Consider the following 26,986-nt stretch of genomic DNA (forward strand, 5'->3'; position numbering starts at 1 on the left):
ACAGCATTAAAAAAGGCATCTGGATGGGTATATGAATAGGAAGGGTTTGGAGGGATATGGGCCGGGTGCTGGCGGGTGGGACTAGATTGGGTTAGGATATCTGGTCAGCATGGATGAGTTAGACCGAAGGGTCTGTTTCCGTGCTGTACATCTCTATGACTCAAATTAATGATGAGATTGCTTTTTTAACTGAGTTTTTTTTTGAGAAAGGTAGAAGTTTTCTTTTCACATTCACCTCAGATCATAGTTCTCCAGCTGAAACTATATGCAACCTGCTTCCTGGAGATAGACAGGAGTAGATTGAGATGTCTTTACCCTCCAATTTTCATAACCCAGCCCAAACCATGTAGTTAATTTTCCTGGATTACCATCTTCCGTGGTAAAACAGTATCCATGCAGCTAATCTCTTTTAAGCATACAGTAATCAAACTGGTAAACCTGTCCACAGCATTTATATTTTAAACAAAGTCACTAGGCCTTAATTTAACAAAATGATTCAATCCCATGTCAGACAGCTCTTGCCAGAGTTTGAATGCCAAAGTTGTAAATCTCTTTAGTTACATAAAATCTTCTGTTTGGGTGACTATGTCCACACTTTAAATGAAAAATGCTGAGCTAAACTTCTATTACTGAAATTGTACACTCTTGCCAGTGGTGGCACCACATCACTACATCGAGCAGGAGGGTGTACAGTATTTGCAAGCTCTCTCTTACAATTATGTCTATTCTTTATATGAGATATATGTATTAGTAGCTCCAGTGACAGTGAAGGAACCACAATATATGTCTAAGCCAGGTTGTTAGATGACTTGGACGTGGGTCCTCTTTTTTCCCCATGTGTGTTTTTTCCCCCTTTACTGTTCTAATTTGGTGCTTCCCAAACCTTCTCTCACCATGACCTCCCCATATTGAGGTATGAAAATTGTGCTGACCCCTCTGAGAGCGTGCACTGCAGGCTTGCTGTGAGAGTTACAGTCTGTTAGAGTGGGATCACGGCCTGCATTGAGCTCCATGGTGGTCACTGCTGCCTCAGACCTTTATTAAGTCAGGAAATGGGTTCCTTATCTCAAAATACCCAGCCTTTAACCTACATTTGTAGCCACAATATTTTCAAGGCTGGTCCAGTTCAGTGTCTGGCCAATCTGATTCATAAGGATGCTAAAAGTGGAGAAATCAATGATAATGTCAATCAACGCCAAAAGGAGCTGAAAAAGTTCTCTCTTGTGGAGACACTAACAAATGCTATTAGCCTGCATTTTATTATCCACTTTTCAGCTCAAGTCTGAATGTTGTCTGGTCTGTCGTATAGAGACATAGACTGCTTCAGTATCTAAGTATCTTAAGTATCTGGTGCTGAACATTGTGCAATTGTCAGCTAATGTCCCCACCTCTGACCTTATGATGGAGGAAAGATCATTGATAAAACAGTTAAATGTGGTTGGGCTGAGGTCACTGCCCTAATGAACCCCTGTGGTGATGTCCTAGGGATGTGGTTGGCCTTCTAATTGAACTGCTCCAGTCCTGTGAGATTAGTACTCTCACAATGATTGATAGGTGGAAAATTCCAGAATATTGACCCAGCCAATTATACCTCTCTGTCAGTCAGTTAAATATTTGTCTGCAGAATTTACACGAGAGTAGGATGATGTCTTTAATCTCTGCCAGCAGGAGGCTGGTCATTTTGCCCAGAAATACTTCACAAGCACCCTTTCGAGAGAGATTTATCACATCTATTATTTGATTTGCTTACAGCAATTTTCATAAGTGCAGATAATTACTTGTGAACATTCTATAAAACAAAACCTGTGTTTTACAGCAACTGTATGAGAACAAGAGATCACTATAATCAATTAAATAAAACTAGGGTTAGACTATGATGTAAAATCAGAAAGCACTTCTTTCTGCACAAGACGCTGTGTAAATCTAGAGCTCCCTCCTTCAGTAAGTGCAATATTTTTGAACTTCCTCTATCTCCAATTCTGGTCTCCTTCCTATCGGAAGGATGTTGTGAACCTTGAAAGGGTTTAGAAAAGATTTACAGGGATGTTGCCAGGGTTGGAGGATTTGAGCTACAGGGGGAGGCTGAATAGGCCAGGGTTGTTTTCCGTGGAGTGTCAGAGGCTGAGGGGTGACCTTGTAGAGGTTTATAAAATCATGTGAGGCATGGATAGGGTAAATAGACAAAGTCTTTTCCCTGGGGTGGGGGAATCCAGAACTAGAGAGCATAGGTTTTGGGTGAGAGGGGAATGATATAGAAGAGACCGAAGGGCAATTCTTTCATGCAGAGGGTGGCATGTGTATGGAATGAGTTGCCAGAGGAAGTGGTGGAGGCTAGTATAATTGTAACATTTAAAAGGCAAATGGATGGGTGTGTCAATAGGAAGGGTTTGGAGGGATATGGGCCAGGTGCTGGCAGGTGAAATTAGATTGGGTTGGGATATCAGATTGGCATGGACGGGTTGGACTGAAGGGTCTGTTTCTTTGCTGTACATCTCTATGACTGTTCCTGTCCCTGGTAGGACCTGAAAATTCAGCTGTTTCAACCTGGTATTCCCTCCAAAGTGCCAGACCCACTGATTGTTTCCAGCAGTGCCTGTTTTATCTGTTCTGGTTTTGTTGAATAAAGGGTTAAATTTTATTGAGGACACCAAGGTAAACATCCCTGCATTTATATTCAGAAGCTTAAATGGGCTTTATTTTCATCTTTGTATAAAATTGCTACAATATTAGAGCTGTTATGCAAATATCACAGCACCAGAGGTCACATGAACACAGCAAGGTACAATGCGCAAAGATATTTATTCAGTCTCATCCAAAGGATAGTACCTTTTTTGTGGCACCTTCTCAGTGCTGCATCAGACATGCCAGACAGGAGATTGTGCATAAATCTCTGAAGTAGGGCGAGAGCCTACAAGCTGCTGTCTCAATGCTGAGGGTGCAAACATTCAGCCAAACTCCGCCATTTAGGTTTGAATTTTCAGGATGACCCTTGAGGCAGGGGAGGGTCCTGATAATAGTGGCACAGACCGACTTGTCTCCTTCCAGGGATCAGCTTGGTGTCATCTCAGAAACATAGCATACCAATGCATTTCCAGGTCACTGATGCCTGTTTGTCAGAGCTGCACAATACTTTCACTTCATGACAAACCTGGTCTCGCACCGAAAAAAGGCATGGACATTGTTGACATCTCTGAGCATCACTGACTGTGCCCATATTACCATCAAGGTCCCCGGTGAGCAGTCAATGAGATACTTTGAACTTTAATGGTTTTTACTCCTTCGATGCTGAACTGAATAGCAATGATAACAAGAGCTTCCTCCCCGTGTGCATTCATTTTCCTGGCATTTTCCACAATCCCTTTGTCATCCATCAATCAATGCTAAACAAATGGATCCTTGGAGACAAGGGATATCCCCAGAAGAGATGGATAATCACTCTATTATGGGTGCCCCAGACAGACGAACAGTTAGGTCCACATGTCTGCTGTTTGTAAATTTGTTTAAAACACATTGCTTATTGTGAACCTTTTTGCCCACTGCGAATCTTACCTGTGGTTTTGAAAAAAGGAATTAACTTATTTCTTTGAGTGACAGTGCACACTGCACATATGTTGCATAGCATTTTGCAAAAGGCATGATTGCAACTTTCTCTGGGAACGGAGAAACTTCACTGAACAGTCAATGCCACCTGCTCACGAGAACAATCATTGAGAAGGCGTCTGGGCTTCAGAAGGTGCAATTCTGGTGTTTGGAATGGTTAGATACACCTTCCTGGAAGAGACTTGGCCAGTGTGGTGCTCTCAATACTCTCCATAACACAGTTTCCCAGAAAGTTGCTGATCTTTAGGATGGTGAGGCCTGCGCAAGAGGACACCTCATTGTGGGAGGAACAGGAAGTGAGAAAGGAGGATGAAGAGGAGACAGTGGAAAATAACACTGGCTAAAGAGGGTCTCCACTGCCATCACCTTGGAAAAGAACCTCTTTCCTCACCTTCATGGTATCTAACATTAGATCTAGAGTGACACCAATGAAGTGAAAGGCAGCCCTTACTTTTGGCCTGATTTTGGCTCTCCTGTAACATCTTGTTTTGCTCTAGTGCAGTGCTAGATTTTGGCACAATCATTATAACTTGCCCACGGGACAATGAGCAGCCTCAGTAATGATTGTCAGTCCTCCTTTCCCATCTGACTGGCTCAAAGTGAACAGGAAACCTGTCTCCATATCAATGAACACCTGATCTGCCAAAAAAAAAAACCCAGTCTCTGCTTTCTGCCTCTGTGGCAGAAATTCAGCTCTTCATTGTGAAATTCCTTTCCAAACTAATTTTAGGGTGTTTGCAATTCCGAGGACTTTCCTGGAGGACATAGAGACAAAATGTGGGGGTTGGAAGGGACTATGATGGGCTGTTGTTCAGAATGTTGTTGCACGTAGGGGAAAGCACCACTGGAACAGATCAGACTGGCAAGATGACATTAGATATCAGAATTCCTGCTAGTTTCTTTTGGCATCATCGTCCAACATTTGTATTCTGTTAACATTTATGAATGAAGTAGCAACAAGATGGTTAGATAGTCTGTGTGTTGTGATAATCAGTGATAAGTATTGACCAGGACAATGTACAGCAAATTCTCTGCTCTTCTGCAACTTGATGTCATAGCTTTTTGACATGAAGCAAAACAGGACCTTGATTTAATCTCTCAGTTCATAGCTCCAGCAGTACACTGCTCCCTCTATGCTGCGCTTCAATGAGACTTGAACCCTGAACTGATGATTCAGAGGAGATTGTACTACCAACTTAACCACAGCTACCAGATACAGCCCTGGTATACTGTCCATCAGCATGCAGCAATGTTTGCATTCTGCAAGCCAATTTGAGTATATTCCATAGGTCCATTACAACATAACTGATTCATAGTCTTCTCAGTTGCTCATGAAGATTAAAAAGTCTGGGCTAGCTGGGCAAAACAATTGATATTCTAATGTCTGTTTCAGATAACTTACAGAACCCTGAACGGCGAGGTAAAACAAAGTAGTATTGGTACTGGGTTTCATACTATAGGAGAGTCGAAAAATCCTGTACAGCACTGTTCACATGCAGCAACAGGATTGTGTTTAATGTGTGTGTTTGATATGTGGTTTCCCAGAACTTGTCAAGTTAAGGTTACTCCGACCATCTGTGGGGGATTTTGAAGAAGGAAATGCAGTTTGTCACAAATGGCCAGTTTGTGCATTTCTAACTGTGGAAGAAATCTATTACTCGGAAAAATGATTGTGGCCAGCCACCTTAACAAATCGGGAACAGCTTTGTGAATAGCGCCTCCATTTACTGCTGATACTGTCTAATCCTGTTAAAAGGCATCTTTGAATAAGATATATTTCTTCTTTGGCTTGACCTACGTCATATGGTGTGACATGTTTGCACTCTCCCATTATTGTACAAGTTGAAATGGTATGAAAGCACCCGTTGTGTTATCATGGTCAAATATGTGTTATTTAAAGCAGCACATACACACTTTAATTCAATGAACCTGATTGATAATTACACTATTTGAAAGATCTATATTTCAAAGCAGTGAGAAAGTCATCAATAATTCATACAAGCAATATAACACTTCATACCCAGCAGCATTTGCAGGGGTGCCAGAATTTATTTGAAGGATGCACTTAATGTTCTACCAGGAGTATGGAATGAAAAGATAAACTGAAACAAAAAGACTTTGTAATTCAGCTGCGCCTAGAATTTTGATGTATTACAATTTCTCACATCCCAATACAGTGACTTTCTCCATGCTGCCCTTTCAATGGGCAGTTCCAGGACAACATGTAACTTGAAGCACGCTTTCACATTTAGAAAACGTCCAACTTGTAGCTACACAGTGCAATCTGAGTTGGTTACCTCAGGTGTAAACAAGACACTTGGAAGAAGGAGTGGGGGTAAGGCCACATTGATATTTGTTTCATTAAATAAATAATTTAGTGAGAAGTGAGAAATCTTACAAAATAAAGGCCCAATTGAGAAGACTTGAGATGGCACATAATAGCACATTTGTAGAAGGAGCAAGTGGCCATAGTGGCCTTACTGCAACAACTATGAAAATGAAACATAACTTATTATTTGAAATATCTTTTGCTTGCTAACTCATGTTTGAAAGTTGGCTTGTTCTAATACAAGTTTTAAAAAGTGGAATCTTGCCCAATGGTTTTCTTCTTGTTGTGATCATGAGAATTCAAATTTTATGAAAAGTTTTGGGTCATAGGAATTGTAACGTCAGTTTTGGTCTCCTTACTTCAGGAGCTTCTTTACTAATTTACGTTTGAAGCAGTTAAGAAAAGGTTCACTGAACTGATTCATTGGACGAAGGGACTGTCTTTTCAGGAAGGGTCGAATAAGTTGGGCCCATGTTCATTAAATGTTCAAGAATTAGAGGTGACCTTATTGAAACATTGAACATAGAACACAGAACAGTACAGCACAGAACAGGCCCTTCAGCCCATGATGTTGTGCCGACCACTGATCCTCATGTATGCACCCTCAAATTTCTGTGACCATATGCATGTCCAGGAGTCTCATAAATGTCCCCAATGACCCTGCCTCCACAACTGCTGTTAGCAACGCATTCTGTGCTCTCACAACTCTTTGCATAAAGAACCCGCCTCTGAAATCCCCTCTATACTTTCCTCCAACCAGCTTAAAACTATGACCCCTCGTGTTAGTCATTTCTGCCCTGGGAAATAGTCTCTGGCTATCGACTCTATCTATGCCTCTCATTATCTTGTATACCTCAATTAGGTCCCCTCTTCTCCTCCTTTTCTCCAATGAAAAAAGTCCGAGCTCAGTCAACCTCTCAAACATGTAAGATTCTGACGGAGACTGAAAGGGTTGTTGCTGCTTCAAGACAACATTTTAAAATAGGTGTCTCCCATTTAAAACTGAGATGAGGAGGGATTCAGGGGGTTGTTTAGTCTTTGGATTTCTCTTCCCCAGAGAGCAGTGGAGGATGGGTCATATTCGAGGATGAGAGTTTTGATCTGTATAGGTATCCAAGGTTACGTGCAAGATGTGGTTGAGTGAGGGTTGCAGATGGGACAGTGGGGTTAAGGGCACAATCAGGTCAGCCCTGATCTTTCTGAATGGTGAGAAAGACTCAGCAGCTGAATAGCCTTCTCCTGCTCCTGTTTCTTATGGTCTTATTGAATAATACTTTTTTTAGGACATTAATGAGCATAATGGAAAGTGAGGGTAGAATGGGAGAGCAGAAGAACTGGGAAGGTGATAAATTCACATCAATAAATTGCTTAGAGTTGAAACAGCTGGAGACCTTCTGTATCTGGGACTGTGCCTGGAAGGAAAGGATGAAATGGAAGGAGATCAGATTCTGGATTAGTGGTGCTGGAAAAGCACAGCAGTTCAGGCAGCATCCGAGGAGCAGGAAAATCGACGTTTCGGGCAAAAGCGTGATGAAGGGCTTTTGCCCAAAACGTCGATTTTCCTGCTCCTCGGACAGCATCTGCAGTCATTGTTTTTACCATGGAAGGAGATCACCCTCACAAGCAGTCAGGCAGACCTCAGTGAAGAATGTGGGTGGATATGGGGAGGGTTAGGCCCTTATTGTCCAAGTAGAAGGAGTACCACTGACTCCCAAACATGCAACATGGCCCACCAAGTTTAACCTACTGGCTCCAGGACATGGCCCTCCATATACCTGGCAGTAAAGGGATGGGGAGGAAAAGATGCCAAAGACACAGTGGCATCACCATACCACGTAATTTTATGCCCCTCTGTTCGCCAAACACTCTGGATGGGAGGTGGGGTGGAAAGTAAAATTTCACCCATAGAAATACTTGCCTCTGAAAAATGTTTTCATTAAGATTTGATATCCGATATGAATCTCTTGAAGTCGGATAGAATAAGGAAAATGTAGTGTATTTTTCCCTTTGACATTTATGTGTGTGCAACACAATATGGTTATACAACCTCAATCAACCAAAATAGAAACTTCCAAAGTTCACAGCTTGCTAATAATGTTGAAAGTGGGTTTTGACACCTCCAGTTTGTTAGCGTTTAGTTCATTAACTGACCCACCCAAATGCAAGATCTAATCATGAAGGCAGGTGAATGAAGATCAAGATGAAACTAACTACTGAGTGTTGGCAGAGGCGAGCAGAAACAGAGAAAGCCCAAACGTATCAGTCTCTCAGTTTCTCTTTTCCAGAGAAAATCCTCCTTCTATCCAATTTCCATATTTTTCTGTCAATATAAATAGAATTTGAACAGGAAATCTTGAAGAAACTCAGATGTCTGGCAGCATCTGTGGAGAGAGAAACAGAGTGGACATTTTGAGTTTAAAATGACTCTTCTTCAGAAGATTCTTCTTTGATTCACAGAGGGTGCCAGACCTGCTGAGTTTCACCAGTGCTTTTTGTCTTTCTTTCAGATCTCTAGCATCTGCAACACGTTGCTTTTTTTTAAACTGAATATAATTTGACACTGATACTGAACTAAACCGATTGATACAGAAATCCTGACAAATCACAAGTAAAAACATTCTAATGCAGCTTTCAATAATATTATCAAGATACAATGAGTAGTCAATGAAGTTGCTTGTTCAAAACCAGTAACAACACAAATAAGGTTTGGGTGAATTTAATTGCCTTTTGCTTGTGCATTAGTACCATATTCAAACAAATACTTTGCTGATGTTTGCAAAAGCCCTGATGTATGTTAAAAACATTGTTATGAATATGTCATTTATTCTGCTATGCTACTATGTATTGCATAGCAAATAGCAATACTGCGTTCAATTCTGGCCTCCTGCTATAGGAAGATGTTGTGAAACTTGAAAGGCTTTAGAGATGATTTAAAAGGGTGTTGCCAGGGTTGGAGGGTTTGAGCTATAAGGTGAGGCTGGATAGGCTGGAGCATGAGATGCTGAGGAGTGATCTTATAGAGTTTTATAAAATCATGAGGGGCATGTATAGGGTGAACAGCCAAAGTAATTTTTCCAGCATAGGGGAGTTAAAAACTAGAGGGTGTGGGATGGGAAAGATTTAAAAAGGACCTAAGGGGCAACTTTTTCATGCAGAGGGTGGTGCCTGTATGGAATGAGCTACCAGAAGAAGTTGCGGAGGCTGGAATAATTACAGCATTTAAAAGGCATCTGGATGGGTATATGAATAGGTAAGGTTTAGAGGGATATGGACCAAATGCTGGCAAGTGGGACTAGATTGAGTTAGGATACTTAGTCGACATGGATGAGTTGGAGTGAAGGATCTGGTTCCGTGCTGCACATCTCTATAACTCTATTCTGCTACTTTCATTGCTTAAGCCAGCTATGACACTGAAAAACACCTCAGAAACTTTTGAACAATTGCACAGATATGCAGCTCATCACATTAAAAAGGCTATAGCATCAATACTAGGTCATCATCATCACTTCTCATGATATTTCCTGTTGGTAATGACTTATCAAAGAGACAATAACATTTGGAAAAACACAGCCTACACCACTGGAGGTGACAAAACCTCAATGGAAGCTTGAACACAACTCAAGTACTCGAGTTTGAATGCAAAAGATTTTGATATAACTTTATAGCTTGCCTTGTTTAAAAAGTCCATAAGTTAAGCTTTAGATATACAAGAAGTGGCCTGTATATCTACCGCTTAAGATCCCAAAAAAACTATTACTGAAGTTGACCAGATCTGTACAACATATAACTTTCCAATTATTTCAATGAATTAGTTTCATATTCAACGTATCTGGGCCACAGATCTTTCACTCATTTGTACATGGCATTGATTAATGAGGTAAAATAAGACTCTGCTGGCTGTCAAAACATGTATATTTAAGATTGTTTTCTTTTTACCAACATCATACTTCAGCATTTTGCACTTGGGATTGTCCATGTGGGAACACTCAAAGCCAACGTTACTATCAAGGGAAACAGCCTTATAAAGGCAGTCGTGCAAGGAAGCAAAGAAAAGCCACGGAAATAAAAGAAAGACCTTGAATTTATAGTAGGCATGTCATGGTCTCAGGAAGTTTCAAAGCACTTTACTGCCAATAAAATAATATTACACACATTTAGAAACATAAGTAGATCATTTCATCTTTCTAGCTTGATCCACCATTTAGTAAGATCATGGCTGATCTATTTGTATTTTGAATTCCACATTCCCATCTACCCCAACAACCTCCGATTCCCTTCCCAGATTAAAATCTATCCAGCTCCAGGTCAAAAATATTCAATGATCCTTCCCCCGCCACCTTCTGAGGCAAAGCGTTCCAAAATTGTACAAACTTCTGAGAGAAAAAATATCTCCACATCTCTGTTCGAACAGAGCAATCCATTATTTTTTATAAAGTGGCCCTTAGTTCTGGACTCACCAACAAGACGAAATATCCTCTCCACGTCTGCCCTGTTAGAACCATTCAGGATGATACATGTTCCAATCAAGTCACTCCTGACTTTGTCAACTCCAGTAGAAGCAAGCCCAGTCTATCCATCCTATTCTCATATGTATTTTAAATATTAATTATGGTTGAATTAATCCAGGCGCATCACTTATATCTCACACAATCACCAGCTGCTAAAGACAAATATTCAAAGAAAATGACAAATAAAAAATATGTTTTTAAGGTCCTGTGATTTTTCACCAAAGTTGAGCACAACAGTGTCCTGGAGATTGATCATGGCCAAACCTGGAGGTTTTGGCATCTCTAAGTACCAGTCCTGCCAAAAGAATGCTAATGGTTAACAACATTGGCTGAATGAGTCACAGCCTTATTAATGCTTGGACATTCCTTACCTTTTAGCTGCTTTCAATGGGAAAATAAAGAGGGGAAAAAGCAACAAAAGTCTAATCTGCACCAAATTACCAAGTCCCTCTCTGACTTTTCTATTAAAAGGCTTTGTAAAGTGAATCTGTCGCTATGAGGCAGCTTCCAGGCAGGCTGCAGTTCTTGTGGTTTTTCAAGATCAGATTTAAATCACGAAACGTGTGGTGCTAGAAAAGCACAGCCGGTCAGGCAGCATCCAAGGAGCAGGAGAATCGATGTTTGATGAAGGGCTTATGCCCGAAACATCGATTCTCCTGCTCCTCGAATGCTGCCTGACTAACTGTGCTTTTCCAGCACCACACTCTTCAATTCTGACCTCCAGCATCTGCAGTCCTCACTGTTTCCCTCAGATTAACATCTCCAAGGACAGGAAGTAGAACTACCAAGTCTAACAGTAGCATTGCTTCATAACAGCTCCAAAGAACAGAGATCAAAATGATGAAGTAGATTTGCAGCAATGGCCAGCTAGTTCATGTTTAAAGTTTGGTTTTCAACCCTTGGGATGTCTAAAGGTTAATACAATGACCAGCCTCCTCTGAGACACAATAATGTTGTTTTTAAATTGTTTCTTGGATCGGAGTGTTGCTAGCTCAGCCATCATTTATTACCCATCCCTAATTTCCTTAGAGAAAGCGGTGCTTTCTTCAATTGTTGCAGTCCTTATGGTATAAGGAGCCCCACACTGTTGTTAGGAAGGCACTGCCAAGATTTTGACGCTGTGACAGTGAAGGAATTATGACAGTCCCAAGCCAGAATGGTTGTGCCTAAGAGGGAATTCGGAGGTTGTGGTGTTCTGAAGTATTGGCTGCCCTTGTCCTTCTAGATGGTGGAGGTCATGGGTTTGGAAGGTGCTATCAGAGAAACCTTGGTGAATCACTGCAATTCTTCTCATACTCAGCACTGCTACTCTGCATTGCTGACGAAGCAAGTCAATGTTGAAGGTAGTGGATGTATCAAACATGTGGCACAAAGAGCAGTGGTCCCAAACAGATTCCTGCAGTACACCACTGGTCACCGAGCTCCAGGCTGAATACTTTCTATCTACTACATCCTACGTCAGCTTCTCCAAGTGTTCAACCTCCATTTAAAAATTCATTTTCCAGTCACTCTATAACAAGGTTGGTTAGGCAAGGAAACTAACTGATGACTTTTGACCTTCAGTAATCCCTATTGATAAAGAAGCACTGTGAGACACAAAAGGCAGATCTGATTACTTGCCCGCACAACCAATTTACCTTCTTCAGTTTTGGGCTAAGTAAAAGCTTTCAACTTGCTAAGCCTTAGTGAAATAACTCCACAGACATTGGTATCCCGTCACCAAGTCACTTTTATTTGCATGTGGAGAGTCCTTGGCACTGGTCCAGCTCAAAGTCAGCTCTCAGAGTGAACAGGATGTCTGACATTCCTGTCTTAACTGTCAGCCAGGCTCTCTGATTGGGGCTGTTAATCTGGTCCAATCAGGGAACTTATATTCTATGGCCTGGCTGACATCATGACAATCACTGTACTTAGAGTAGAGTCAAAGGGGATTTTCAGGCAGACGGTAGTTGAAATATCCCTGACTACCAAATTGGCAGACTCATGGTTCCATTCCAACCTCCAGGACCTTCTATGGAGCTGATATTGGGAGTTGACAGGGTTGGGTGGCCAATTAAATCAGTCCAACTGGAATTTACCCATCAATCTTCAGGTTGCTGCAGAGCCTGGGTCAGTGTAGGTGCCTTGAAGCAAACACGGCGGAAAGCCAACACTCCTGTCAGACTCTGAGGCCCTTCCTAACAGCCTTAGTTCAGAAGCAGCCACAGGCCACCCTGTAGAGAGATCCTCCCAGCTTTAATATAAAAATTTCAAAAGCTGGAGAGAAGGTGTTTCCATCTTCAAGTGTTCTCTCTTTCACTTGGTTTCCATTTACCCCAGCTACTCAGTTTAATTTGGAAGACATCTGATTGGCTGTCAAGTTGCAAGAGCTGCCCTGTTCTCTTTAACTGGAAAGTCAACCTGTTTTCAGGCTAATTAATGGGTCATCCTGTGAATCAGTGACACCCTCCTGGACACTTCTATATGGTCTCTTCTTTGTGCAACTGGAGACTCTTTCTCCAGCAAGTAATTGTTTTCTAACACAGGGGACCCTCTGAGACCTATTATTAGAGAGTGCACTGTGCTTTTTTTCTTCATACACTTTTACCTCATTCTGTTAGTCCATGGATCTCACCTCTTGACTATCTCCTTGGTCATTTTAATCCATAATTAAACTTGCCAGTATCTTTTCCTGCACTTCCCAAGACTATTCATCGACTGAACCGTTCTGAATCATACATCACTCTAGAACTCAACTGGCCTTTGGATGTGATAGACCTGTCCTGTGCATCATGATTACTTCACCCACTACTATCCAGTGCCACATCTGCAATATTCTGTGCCTCAGGAAAGTCATCACAAAAAAACATCAGCATGAGCTAGAGGCTACCTCATTGCCTTCTATCAGTTGCTCAGATTCTGAGAGGTTATAATCAATCCTGATTAATCATAAGCAATGAACTGTGATTGTTGATTGCCATGTTGGATGACCTATATCTTATCACCTGGCCTATTAGCTTCCCAGGTTCTTTCTATTTCTCAAGGTCCTCTCTTTTGTAATACCTTCTATCTTGGGCAGTCTATTACAATGCCTGAGAGCTTGCAAAGTCCTCAGGCTTGATGTCAGCCATTTTCCCTGCACATAAAAGTCATTCACATGCATAGAAAAATTAGAAGTAATTATGGTCTCCTCTAGGCCGGGGGTGAGGGGGAATTATAGCCCAGCAGAAAGGCTAATTTGGGATTACCATAGAATAATTGATGCGACTATACCCTCTCATCATCTAAAAACAATTCTTTGTATGAACTGCCCATGCCAGTGCAGTTGTCAATCGGAGTTCGGTTGATCTGCTAAGATTTTATGCAGCATTCTATCTATCACCATGTGATTCCTTTCACAGAGTCCACTGCTGAAAGGGCTTTCATTTGCAGTATTCATGACCACAATGTTCACGTTTTCACACATCTCTAAACTTGTCATTAGTAAATTCTGCTCCATTATCAAATCAGAAACTTTGTGAGTGCCCCATGACCAGACCTTTATACATTTCGTCATGACTTTATTAACAATCACCTTTCTGTACTTGTCATGTTTACTGTAGCAGGACTGAATCTGGTTGCCATGTCTGTAAAGTGTAAAATAAAAGTATTTGTGTCTTTGCCCCATACATTGAGATCCATGGCAACTACCTCATTAAAGTCACATACTAATGCAAGGCTTACAATGGACTTTGCAGCAGTCTTGTACTGTGTAGATATTTTACATTTTGCACAAATCTTATCTGTGAATTTTGTGTATTCCTCATCAACCATACCTTCATCCTTTGGAAGGATTGTAAATTTTTGACAAATGGGGTGAGCAAATTTTCAGTGAAGTTTAAAACAATTCGCTTTTTATCTCTCTGTTCTTTATCACCTAAAACCAGTAAACTTCTCTAACATTTCAATTCAAAATGTGAGGTTTTATTAAGAGAGAATACAATAATACCCTGATTGGGTAAAATCCAATGCCTTTCCAAGTACAGTTTCATTTGAAACTTTTCCATGGATGAGTTATTTAACAGCAATGGTATCGCATTATAGATAAATCAGCAGTAACAGTGATTATTTCAGCTATTTTGCTTTAAATCATCACTTGTACCTCAATATTTTGTTGTCCTTAAGCCAAAAAATAGTTCAATTTTCCCTGACTATATGTCAATCCTCACTATTGTGAATCTAGGAAACATAGGGGCAGCACAGTGGCTCAGTGGTTAGTACTGCTGCCTCACAGCACCAAGGACCCAGGTTCAATTCCAACCTCGGGCAACTGTCTGTGTGGAGTTCGCACACTCTCCATGTGTCTGCGTGGGTTTCCTCCCACAGTCCAAAAATGTGCCAGTTAGGTGAATTGGTCATGCTAAATTGCCCATAGTGACAGGTGCATTAGTCAGAGGGAAATGGGTCTGGGTGGGTTACTCTTCTGGTTGGGCCAAAGGGCCTGTTTCCACACCGTGGGGAATCTAATCTCAGCAAATCTGTTGCACAGATAGCTGAGATGCAACCACTAACCTCTACCACATAGGTAAATAAATCTATGACTGATATACTAATCACTGGACTACACTTAAGTAAGGGCAATTGCATAGAGGTGAAAGTAGAGTTAGCTGGAGTGGATGGGAAAAAAGGTTAGCAAAAAAGACGATTGAGGAAGAATGGCAGATGTTTACGAAAACAGTTTATGACTCACAACAAAATTGTTCATGACTCACAATTAAAATATATCCCAGTAAGGAAGAAGGATTCTAGGAAGGGGAATAAACCAAGTACGGTTAACTAAGGAACTTAAGGATAGGATCAAATTGAAAAAAAAAGTGGTCAATCAGAGGATTAGTTATGTTTTAAAAGCCAACAAAAGATGACCAAAAGAGAAAATAAACTATAAGGGAATACTAGCAAGTAATATAAAAACAAAAAGTAAAAGCTTCTTTAAATATATGAAAAGGAAGAGAGAGGCCGAAGTAATCACATGCATTTTAGAGAATGAAGGCAGGGACACAATAATGGGGAACTAGGAAATGGCAGAGAAATTGAATAAATATTTTGCATCAGCCTCACAAGTAGAGGGCATGACTTTTGAAAAATATAAGTAATCAAGGGGCTAAATTGGGTAGGGAGTGAATGACTTCAATAACTATCATGAAAGAAAAAGTACTCGCATAACTAACGGGGCTAAATAATGATAAATCTGTGGACCTCTTGCATTGTATCCAAGGATGTTAAAGGATGTAACTACAGAAGTACTGAATGCACTGGCAGTAAGTTTCCAAGAAACCTTTAACTCGGGAAAAATCCAGGATGATTGGATAACTTCTAATATAAAACCCTTATTCAAAAAGGGAGAGAGACAATAAAATAGTAACTGTATGCCAATTACCTTAATTAGGAAATTAGTAATTAGTAATTCGGAAAATGTCCATTGTAAAGTATGCAATTATATGCATTTAGAAAGACATAAAATAATCAAGCAGAGTCAATATGATTTCATAAGGCAAAAATAATGAAGACAAATGTACTACAGTTCTTTGAGGTGATGCACAGGATAGATAAAGGGAAAACAGTAGATGTAATATATTGGGATTTCCAAAAGATGTTTGATGAGGCTTGCATATGAAGGCTACTTACTAAGATAGCAGCCTATGGTGTTGAAGGCAGTATATTAGCAAGGATAGAGGATTGGCTGATTGTAGAATACAGATAATTATGGATATAAAAGAGGGAATTGAGTATACACATTGGGAGGCCTTGCTAAAACTATAGAAGGTAGTAGTCAGGCCACCACTGGAATACGATGAACAATTTTGGTCTCCTTATCTGAGGAAATATATATTGGCAGTGGAGCCAGTGCAAAGAAGATTCACAGCATTGATTCCAGGTATGGTGGAATTTTCTCATGAGACCTTGAGTAATTTGGGTCTGAACACATGGGAGTTTAGAATAATGAGAGGAGAACTTATTTAGACACAAAACATTCTTACAGGTAGACGTGGAGAGGTCCTTTTGCCTTGTGGAAGAGTCAAGGTCCAGAGGACATAATCTCAGATCAAAGAGTCACCCATTTAAGACAGAGTTGAAGAGGATATTCTTCTCTCTGAGGGTAGTGAATCTGTAGAATTGTTTACCACAGAGAGCTGCTGAAGCTGGGTATGTGTTTAAGTGCTTAAGAATTTAAGTGTATTCCACTCTGAGACAGACAGGTTTTTAATTGTAAGGGAAGCAAGGATTATGGGGAAAAGGCAGGTAAGTGGGTTGAGAATTATCAGATCAGCCATATTCTTGTTGAATGGTGAAGTAAATTTAATGGACCAAATAGCCTGCTGCTGCTTCCACGGCTTATGGTCTAATCCTTTTTGTGAAAGCACAATCCCTTCCAACTGGTCATTGTCATCATCTCTTGTCATTTTCTGCGTCAAGTGACAGTTCGAGAATCTTGTTGTTCCACTCTGAGCAGTTGATAGGACATGATAGTATTGTGGGTAGAACTTGAAGTTGTAGTTAACTATTCCCCAGACATTCCTGAAGTTCATTCACCTCCCACTGCTCCACAACCCTACACCTGTCATTTGCTGTGGTATTCAGTCATGCTAAAACTGCTTTCATCCTCTTTCTTTCTGACTTGAACTTTTCCTTTGTATTAGCGCCTTGCTCATGTCTAGATGATCTCAAAATACTGCAATCACCAAATGTATGCCATTCTTTGTGGCACTCTGGAATGTCCCATTGTGCTATCAATGTTTCTGGAAATGTCTGCCTCCCAGGAGCATCATCATATCTGTAGACATTCCCTCCAAAAGGGAGTTTCTTTCTGAGAATAAACCCTGCTTAAGACCAAGAGACTGTCCGCATATAACATCTAAGCACAATCCAGTCAGGGCGGCACGTTGGCTCAGCGGTTAGCACTGCTGCCTCACAGCACCAGGGACCCGGGTCCAATTCCTGCCTCGGGCAACTGTCTGCGTGGAGTTTGCACATCCTCCCAGTGTCTGCGTGGGTTTCCTCTGGGTGCTCCGGTTTCCTCCCACAGTCCAAAGATGTGCAGATTAGGTGAATTTGCCATGTTAAATTGCCCGTAGTGTTAGGTGCATTCGTCAGGGGTGAATGTAGGGGAATGGGTCCGGGTGGGTTGCTCTTCGGAGGGTCGGTGTGGATTTGTTGGGCTGAAGGGCCTGTTTCCACACTGTAGATAATCTAATCTAATAATCTAATCTAATTTCAATATGAGACCTGAACAAGGCATCTCTGAATTGAATTACTGCAATATTTTATACAGTCTGATAAAGTCCATGACATATTCCATAATGGAATGACTGTCTAACTTTTGAAATCTATCAGAGCCTGACTTTGCCCCACAGGCATCCAATAGTTCCCCTTTCTGGTAAATTTCATCCACAAAACCCAAAAGGTGCCAAAGGAGATCTTCCTCTTCTCATGACCACTGAAACTAAGGGGTTTTGCCCAGATGCTACACCTCAGTTCCTGTATCTATTTATCTGCTCCACTGCCACATCTCACCTCTATAGCCACCTTTAATGGCTTTCGTTTATGCTGTCCGTGGTCATAGTTCCTTCACACAGCATCTCACCTACGTCAGACTTCTGCACCAGTTCCTTGCTTCTGCCCTGTTTTTTTCCCTCTCTCTTTCATTCTCAGTGTGCTAAGAGATTGGTCTGTCTAGGTATCCAGCAGCTGCTTGCCTGTTCCAATTCCCCTTCTTTCTCATCACCCTCAAAGGCTTTCAGCTGCTCTATTCACCCACGCTGAACTTCTGCAACTTGCTCCTTTGTTCTCCCCTTGCCTCATGGCATTGGGCTTCACCCTTGAGTTTGCATCCAGGATCGATCAGTCACTCAGTTACTCTGCTCTTTACTACGCTATGCACACCACCCCCCCCCCACCCTAAACCATCTGCTTTCAAAGATCCTGCTACATTTTATTACGCAACACTAAAACCATTCCTTATTTCCTCTTTGGTATGGATACAGTCCTATGATGATGAGAATTTGATAACGAGGACTTGACTTTAAAGTTCAATACTTTGGGGTGACAGTTCCCAAGATGCAGCGGGATAATGATTATGGATGAGTGGGCACTGGTGTGAGACAGATATTGAACAGATCCATTTTGGACAGAGCTGAACACAGGGATAATTTGCGTTTTCAGGTTAAAAAATGGATGCATTTTTTTTAATGGACTGGGTCAAGCGATCTTTTGGAGGCTAGGAGGCAGCTACACTTCCATCAAGAAGCAATTTTTGTGATTATGAGAGAAAATCAGTCAAAGTGGTGGTTCATGCTTTACTGCTTCGAAATCACATCAATCACTTGCATTTAGAATCTCCATGCAAACTGCTGACATTTGCAATCCTGTCACAATCTGTGTCTACACATCCACTTCATTCTTCAGCTAAAACTACTCACATTGCAGTCTTCTGCTTAAACAAAAATATTGTAGTTTCCAACCTTAAAATTTAGTCAACCATTCTTTGTTACTATGCTAGATGTCTGTCAGCCAGTTGGTGAACACCAGAAGTCAACTTCTGCTCAGTTTTAGACTTATTCACAAAATGAATCATTACAAATGTTTAGCTCCTAACACTATGAATCCATCTGCTACAGATGCAGACACACAGGACAATAAATGTCTTTTTCTACTCTTTTGTGCATTACGTAGCAACGAATAAACAAATTAACCCTAATTAGCAGCCTCTCAAATGGGCACTATAACCAAAAAAATGAAACTTTAAAGAAAACTTCTCAGGTCAAATCATCATTGTTGGGACTAATGATGTAAATTGCTCCCCGCAGTGCCCTCTAGTCACTAAAGTCTTCAAGCAAATGGCAGACAATGTCTCTCTAGGGACACTTATTCCAACGTAACCACAGCAAAGGGGCAGGCAGTCATGTCAACTGTCTGCTACCTGAGTCTGTTGTTAGCCACCGCGCTAGGCCCACTTGTAGGCTTACAGGGAGTTCCACCAATCTACCTGTCCATCTCCACAGCATGTAACCAGCTCAGGAGCATGTGGGTATCAGTACGCATGAAATTTGATAAGCAGCCGCCTACATATCTCATGTGGGTCAACCAGTAAACCAAATCAATGAAGGGGACCAATACCAGCCTGTAGATGGCAGCACAGGACATTACGATATTATGAATGGTTGATGAGGGGGAGGAAGTGGACAGCGTGTGGCAGCATCCGATACACAAAGTCCTTCCATACTAAATGGAATGATACAGAGGGAATGTCCCATGGAATGGCTCAAGTGTCAGGTGTGGGTTCCTGAAGGAGACTGTCGAGTCAGGGGTCAAATGTGGAATTTAGTCTGATCAAGGGTCAGTTCAGATGGTAGTCCACTGCACACTTGAGCCATCTCAATGGCATGAGTGCTGTTGGGGCTGAGCACCAATGTTTAGAGAATCTGGATGGCAATGACAATGAGCTGGACATACACATGATACATGTATTCTTGCAACATCATCTGGCCCACTTCTTCACATTCCAGCATATCCCTATCGCCGGTCACCCTGGGCAAGCCAAGCTTCTCTTCTGCCAACCTTTTGAATCCATAATAGCACAGATGCAGATTCCTGAGCAGCAGTCATCATCGAATGAGTCACCCCATCTGTTCACACGTAAACTAAACAGATGCCACCTCCCTCTCTCCCCACCTATCCCTCATCTGTGATGATCTGCATTTCTCTTCAAGGATTCTGCATGTAAATTAATCAATTGGAAAATATGTGTGATTTACTGCTGTTGGTTAATAAATGCAAAAGGGGCCCTCTTGTGGTGCAGTGGTAGTGTCCCTACTGCTGACCTGAGAGACCCAGGTTCACATCCCACCTGCTCCAAAGGTGTATGATGACATCTCCAAACAGGATGGGGGGGCGGGGAGGGAAATTAAATTTTCAAAAATGTTTAGGTGAGGAAAAATATCACAGGTGATGGTAAAAACATTTAGTTGTGTATCATGCCACTTCTCGATAGAAAAGGAGGGAAAAAACAATTAACAGACACAAGTGCAATCTTCTTGTTACTTTTGTGCAGGTGCCTTCTGATCTCCTCAGTGATAGGGGATCTGAACATGTCCCACTCAGCCATGTTCTCTGCATAGGCCAAGAAAATGCCTGTTCCACACATTATCAATCCCTTACTTCCATTGATCCACTTACCTTTCACCTTAATCCATCCAACCCCTGTCATGAACATGCGCAAACTGTCCTGTACCAAACCTGATTTTCAGCGCATGGCTTTACACTTGAAAATTAACAAAGGCTTTAATTTGGTTCCATTTGCCACACAGGTTATTACCATTTTGAATGTTGTCTTCTCACATTTGTCGCTCGAATCATTTCTGAATCTTTCCACTTCACAGTTATTTGAAATTCATGGATATTTCGATGATGCTGTCAATGTGATATGATGGGTACTCGTGTTTTTATCACTTTCTGATCATGAATAGTTGTAAATGGACAGGCTTGGTATTGAAATCATTTTGTAATCTAAGGTTTCTTGATCTTCTGTTCCATAAAGTGTCTTCACTAACTAGCTATTGCTCTGAAATTGTTGGTGGACGCAGGGTTCAATTTAGTTGACTTATGGACATATACACACATTGCATTGCACTAGGTAACTATTTTGATGGTTTTGAAGGCCAATATAAGCTTCTTAAAGCAGGTCTGTGGCTGGTCCCTGTTCTAATGATGTATTTGGCTTTGGGAAATCTTCAGGGCAGATTTTTTTTCTATTCTCATACCGGTTTTTGTGAACAATGAATTCTCTCACTGGAGCACAATTATTTGACAGGTTAGCAAATGTTATGACTTTTTGCTCAAAACCAGTGCCATGTTACATTCTTTCTCACGAGGACCCATTTCTGTTCACTTGTTACCATGCAGTGTACTTTGTGGGCTTGTCTTAAATTCCATACATCATCTCAGCAACAAGTCCCATGCTGACTGTTCGATCCTATGTACTGATTTAGTATAAACCTAAACATTTTTTTTTTTGAGCTGAAGAATTGAGGTTGATACTTAATGCACACACATCATCATTCATCACTGGCAGTCCCTCACAGAAGAGGATGACTCTCTTCCACTCTCAGGATGAGTCTGGAGGTAGCTGTGCAGCCCCATGTGGCTTCTGCAGGTTCTGCTACACTTGAGGCAGAAGTTGACCGCGGGAAGGGGTGAGTGGGGCATTGGTGTGGCAACATGCTCCGTATGCAGTGATTGCCTGGCTTCCATTTTTCCCTTATGGCAAGTCTTTCCTGGATGCTGTCCCATTCCACTTTGGGACAGTGACTGCTCCCCCCCTCCAAGGTGTGTCTGTGGGAATATCGCACTTTGCCAGTGAGGCCCTGAGGGTATCCCTGACTCGCTTCCTCTGTCCACCTGGGGCTCACCCGCCATTTTGAAGCTGAGAGTAGAGCACCTATTTGGGGAGTGTCACATGTCATTTATGTGAATGATGTGACCAGCCCATTGCAGCTGATCATGGGTGGTCAATGCCTCGATGCTGGGGATGTTGGTCCGGTCAAGAACGCTGGAATCGGTATGACTTCCTTCCTGGCGGATTCACAGCATCTTGCGCAGGTAGCATTGTTGATACTGCTTCAGCACCTTGAAGTGAGTGCTGTAGACAGTCCATGTCTCAGAACAACACAGAAGGTCAGGAACCACCACAGCTCTGTAAACCACGAGCTTGGTGTTGGAACTGATGTAGTTGTCCTCGAACATACAACTAGGGGAAAGTGAGGACTGCAGATGCTGGAGATCAGAGCTGAAAAATGTGTTGCTGGAAAAGCGCAGCAGGTCAGGCAGCATTCAAGGAGCAGGAGAATCGTCGTTTCGGGCATAAGCCCTGAAGAAGGGCTTATGCCTGAAACGTCGATTCTCCTGCTCCTTGGATGCTGCCTGACCTGCTGCGCTTTTCCAGCAACACATTTTTCAGCTCGAACATACAACCTAAACATGAATTTATTAACTGAACAATGAATAGATGTGTTTGTGTGTCTGTGTGTGTGTGGGGTGGGTGTGTGTGTGTGTAGGAGGGGTTTAGTTCATTGGTGGGGAGAGTGTGTTGGCTTGTAGTCAACTACAAGGCATTTGGCATCAAAAATCACAGATTATCTTATGTGCAGGATCAAGATAGACACCTTGTTCAAAACAACATAATGTGGAAATTACTGTCATTTATTTCCAAATCAGATTCACCTTACACTTGAAATTTTAGCTGTGTTTCTCTCCCCACAGATCTTGCCAAACCTGCTGAGTTTCTCCAGTACGTTTCGTATTTATTTCAGATCTTCAGCATTCATAGTACTGTTCTTTTATTGTAGATATTACTGTACTTAATATTGTGTTACTCACAATTAAATCACAAGTTAGCAATTGTACCAAGGGTTACTGACCAAGTCTAGTAATAATTCAGCTATGTCACATTAGCACTTACTGTTGAACATATCTATTGTTCTGCTTCACATGAAGTAGACACAAGGATCTTGCATGTATATTGCACCTCTCACAGCTTCCAATCGTGCTTTACAGTCAATGAAGCCTGGGCACTGACTAATGTAGAAAACACAGCAACCTTCTGTGCACAGCAGACTCTGATAAACAGCAATGCAGAAAATGATTTGACAGTCTGTTTTAAATGTTGGTTAAGAGACAGGCATTACTAAGTACAAGAAGTGGAATCTCTGGTTTAAAGAATTCAAGTAATGACCTGGCCATAAATATGCTCAGCGAAATACATTCAAAAGGGAATGTGAAATACAGTTTACCTGAAAATGTGTTAAATTTACTCCAGATTATATTAAACTGAACAAGGTTATCTAAACATAAGTTGGTACATATTTATATCATCCATTCTGTACACTTGATAAGTTCTAATCCAAATTTGTGCAAAAAAAAGGAGTTAAAAATAGATGCACAAAGGGAAGGAAGTGTATGATTCTATCAATATGTCAAACAGTTCAAAAATGAAAACATCCACCTGTTGTGCATACTTATCTACGTAAGAAATAACTTTTGCTTATTTTTGCTTCCAGCATGGAGCACTTTATCATGAATTCAGCTACATACTGCCCACAATTTTCACCCAGTTGCAAATAGAACCACTGTCCTTTCCAACCAGAATTTAGCTTTTTGCTAAATGGCTGGTCATCACCCCAGGAGACTGCATTCTTATATGTGATTGGAATTGGTTTTATGCACATAGTTTGTATTTGGTTTCTTCATTCAACAAGTTTTACTGTAATAATGACTGTGTTTATTGGTAGACATTTGCTGTAGATTTGGTTCTGAGCATTATCTGCTGCAGTTTGGGAAGATTTTCCTTTTAAGCAGATGCTGTGAGTAAATAAGTTTGTTTGTGAGTCCTACTTTAAGCCTCGATCCACTCCAATTCACTGGCAATGATTTATCTGCCCATCAACAAATACTACTTTGACAAAGACTTTCAATCTTTTCAGGCCATCTTATCTGAGCAACAGTTTTGGGTTTACCTCAAATGTGCCTATATTCAACATTTTCCCATTTAAAAAAAAGTGTCGACCGCCGAAAAGTCTGATGATGATATCTCAAAGCTCTTCACTTTAACAGTTCTCTTTTCTGCAAAGCAGTCATACCATCAGAGTCCTAGAATCATACAGCATGGAAATGGACCCTTCAGTCCAACCAGTCCATGCTGAACATAATCCCAAATAAACTAGTCCCACCTGCCTGCACTTGACTTATATCCCTCCAAACATTTCTTGTTCATGTACTTATCTAAGTCTTTTAAACTTTGTAACATTCCAGCATCCACTTCTTCTTCTGGAAGTTCATTCCCCACCTGAACCACACTGTGTAAAAGAAAAATGTCCTTCATGTGTTTATTAAGTCTTTCTCCTCTCACCTTAAATATGCTCCCAGTCTTAAAATCCCCCAAGTTAGGAAAAAGACACCTGCCATTCACTTAATCTGTACCTCTCATGATTTTATTAACCTCTATAAGGTCGCCTCTCAACCTCCTACGTTTCAGTGAAAAAGTCCCAGCCTATCCAGCCTCTCCTTATAACAGTCATTGAATCACAGAGTCCTACAGCACAGAGACGGGCCCTTTGGCTAAAACTGGTCCATGCCGACCAAAATGTCCATCTATGCTAATCCCATTTCCCTGCACTTGGCCCATATCCTTCTAAATCTTTCCTATCCATGTATTTGTCCCAATGCATTTTAAATGTTGTTAATGTACCCGCCTCAATCACTTCTGCTGGCAGCTCATCTCACATGCATACTCCTTCCATTCCCAGCAACATCCTGGTAAATCTCTTCTGAACTTTCACCATTTTAATAATATCCTTCCCATATCAGGGAGACCAGGGATATAGTGCTCGCGTTCCAGCACTTAAGAGTTAACAGGAATCATTTAGTGGATTTCTCCCATCATCAACAACTTTGTGCAAACTAATGTTGGGAAGCTCAGATCATGTGAAGGACGGGGCATCAATAGCAGTCAGCCTGAGGGGTGAAGGTAAGTTATCAAAGGCCTGTCTGCTCTAGCCCACTGTAGTTGGGAGGTTTGGATAAGGCACGAAGCTGGAAGAATGTAGCTTCAACAGGATAGGGACATCAGCTCGGGTTGGAGATCACCTTTATTGACATCCACAGAAAGGAGAATCAGGCAGGGAATAGAATGACTGAATCCACAATAGCTTCCTTCCCAACTAAATCAAATTTACTCTATTCTTGACACATCCCTTTCGACTGCAAATGTCAACCCATCATCTCTTAATGCAGACAACACATTTTGTAAAGCTGCTCTTTGAATTTGTATTTCCTCCTCAGGGCAGCTAATTAAATCTCTGTTGCAGATTTTCAATTCCTGCAATGTCCGATCCTCCTCTTTGCAAGTTTTCTAAGTAGCGTTGTGCCATCTATTTTGAAATCTTACAACTAAGACTGTAATGCTTTGTGTTTTTAAGAATAAATCGTCAGAAAGCGAATGGCTTTACTTTACCCTGTCAAACAATCTGTACAAACTCTGTCAGGCTATATCCATCTGAGGCTGAAAATAAGTTATGTGCAATAATGGTAATATGATACAAAGAAATTAATGTTTTTTAACCATATAAATGATAACTGGAAGTGTATTCAAGGAGCATATATTCAATTTTATTCAATCCATATCTATTGAAATAACTACTTTGGGGTTAGTGCTCAGTTTCAGTACTTTGTTTCAATTTACATATACAGGAGCCCCCCCCATATCTGTGGGTGATACCTACTGCGGATGCCCGAAACCCCGGATAGTAGCAAATCCTCGCATTTAAATGGGAAGTTTACCTCCCTGGCAGCCCCCTCGAATTATATCTGGAATGTTCCAAGTACTATTTTCAGGCTGATGTAAACCGCAGATAACTGAAACCAAATCCACAGGTACTGGGGTTCTATTGTACATTTTGTTAAACTATCTTTTGAAGCTGCATCTTGACAGCAAATATAGCACCATAGAAATTATACAGAATGGAAAGGGGTCATTCAGCCCCATCTTGTCCATGCAACCCAAAGACAATTGGATCCCCTCTCTAATCAGATCTTCCTGCACATGGCCCATGGCCCTTCAATTTACAGCACTTAAGGTGCAGGTCCAGCTGCAGGCTTTTCTGATATAATGTGATAGTTCCATTCCCGTGCAATCCCACATGAAAGAAAATGGTGTAACAGCAGCACCATTTAAAACAAGTGGGGACCAGAATCATATTATAGCCAATACAGATAAGTTTGTGTTCTATAAATAACGGTCTAAATTCATCCAAAAGAGAAAATGCTGGAAACTCTCAGCAGGTCTGGCAGCATCTGTAGGGAGAGAAAAGAGCTGACGTTTCGAGTCTAACTGACTCTCTGTCAAAGCTTTGACAAAGGGTCGGTTAGACTCGAAACAGGTTCCTCCTGTCTACTCTTTCTCTCTGCTCCTCAATTTTGTGCACTCCAATCGTATCCTCCCCCAGCCTTCTCTGTTCCAAGGGAAAACAACCCCAATATCTCCAACTGAAAACAACAAATCCTGGAGATCACAGCGAGTCAGACAGCATCCAGGGCGAGACAGCAAGCTGCAGCTCTGATGAAGAGCCATCTTGACTCAAAACAGTAGCTTTCTGTCTCTCCATTGATGCTGCCTGATCTGATCTCCAGCATTTGTTTTCAGTACAAAGAGTCATAGAGATGTACAGCATGGAAACAGATCCTTCGGTCCAACCTGTCCATGCCGACCAGATATCCCAACCCAATCTAGTCCCACCTGCCAGCACCCGGCCCATATCCCTCCAAACCCTTCCTATTCATATACCCATCCAAATGCCTCTTAAATGTTGCAATTATACCAACCTCTACCACATACTCTGGTAGCTCATTCCATACATGCACCACCCTCTGCGTGAAAACGTTGCCCCTTAGGTCTCTTTTATATCTTTCCCCTTTCACCCTAAACCTATGCCCTCTAGTTCTGGATTCCCCGACCCCAGGGAAAAGACTTTGTCTATTTATC

The 26,986-nt window shown here is 41.4% G+C and overlaps 1 protein-coding gene across 8 annotated transcripts in view; it reads right to left on the bottom strand.

Annotated features, from left to right (window-relative positions):
- Nucleotides 1–26,986, bottom strand: part of LOC122564415 (genetic suppressor element 1-like) — a 301,389-nt gene that overhangs the window by 110,606 nt on the left and 163,797 nt on the right. The window contains exon 1 of one of the 8 annotated variants that reach the window (XM_043719251.1): nucleotides 8,141–8,292. The exons of 5 other annotated variants lie outside the window; for them this stretch is intronic. Coding sequence is in view for 2 of the 3 variants with exons in the window: in XM_043719244.1 (XP_043575179.1) it covers nucleotides 2,827–2,884 (58 nt within the window). In the remaining variant the exon portion in view is untranslated. 2 more of the 8 variants (XM_043719247.1, XM_043719244.1) reach the window with 2 other exon arrangements.

This window comes from Chiloscyllium plagiosum, chromosome 29 (assembly GCF_004010195.1).
Source record: "Chiloscyllium plagiosum isolate BGI_BamShark_2017 chromosome 29, ASM401019v2, whole genome shotgun sequence".
In the NCBI taxonomy this organism is placed as follows: Eukaryota; Metazoa; Chordata; class Chondrichthyes; order Orectolobiformes; family Hemiscylliidae; genus Chiloscyllium; species Chiloscyllium plagiosum.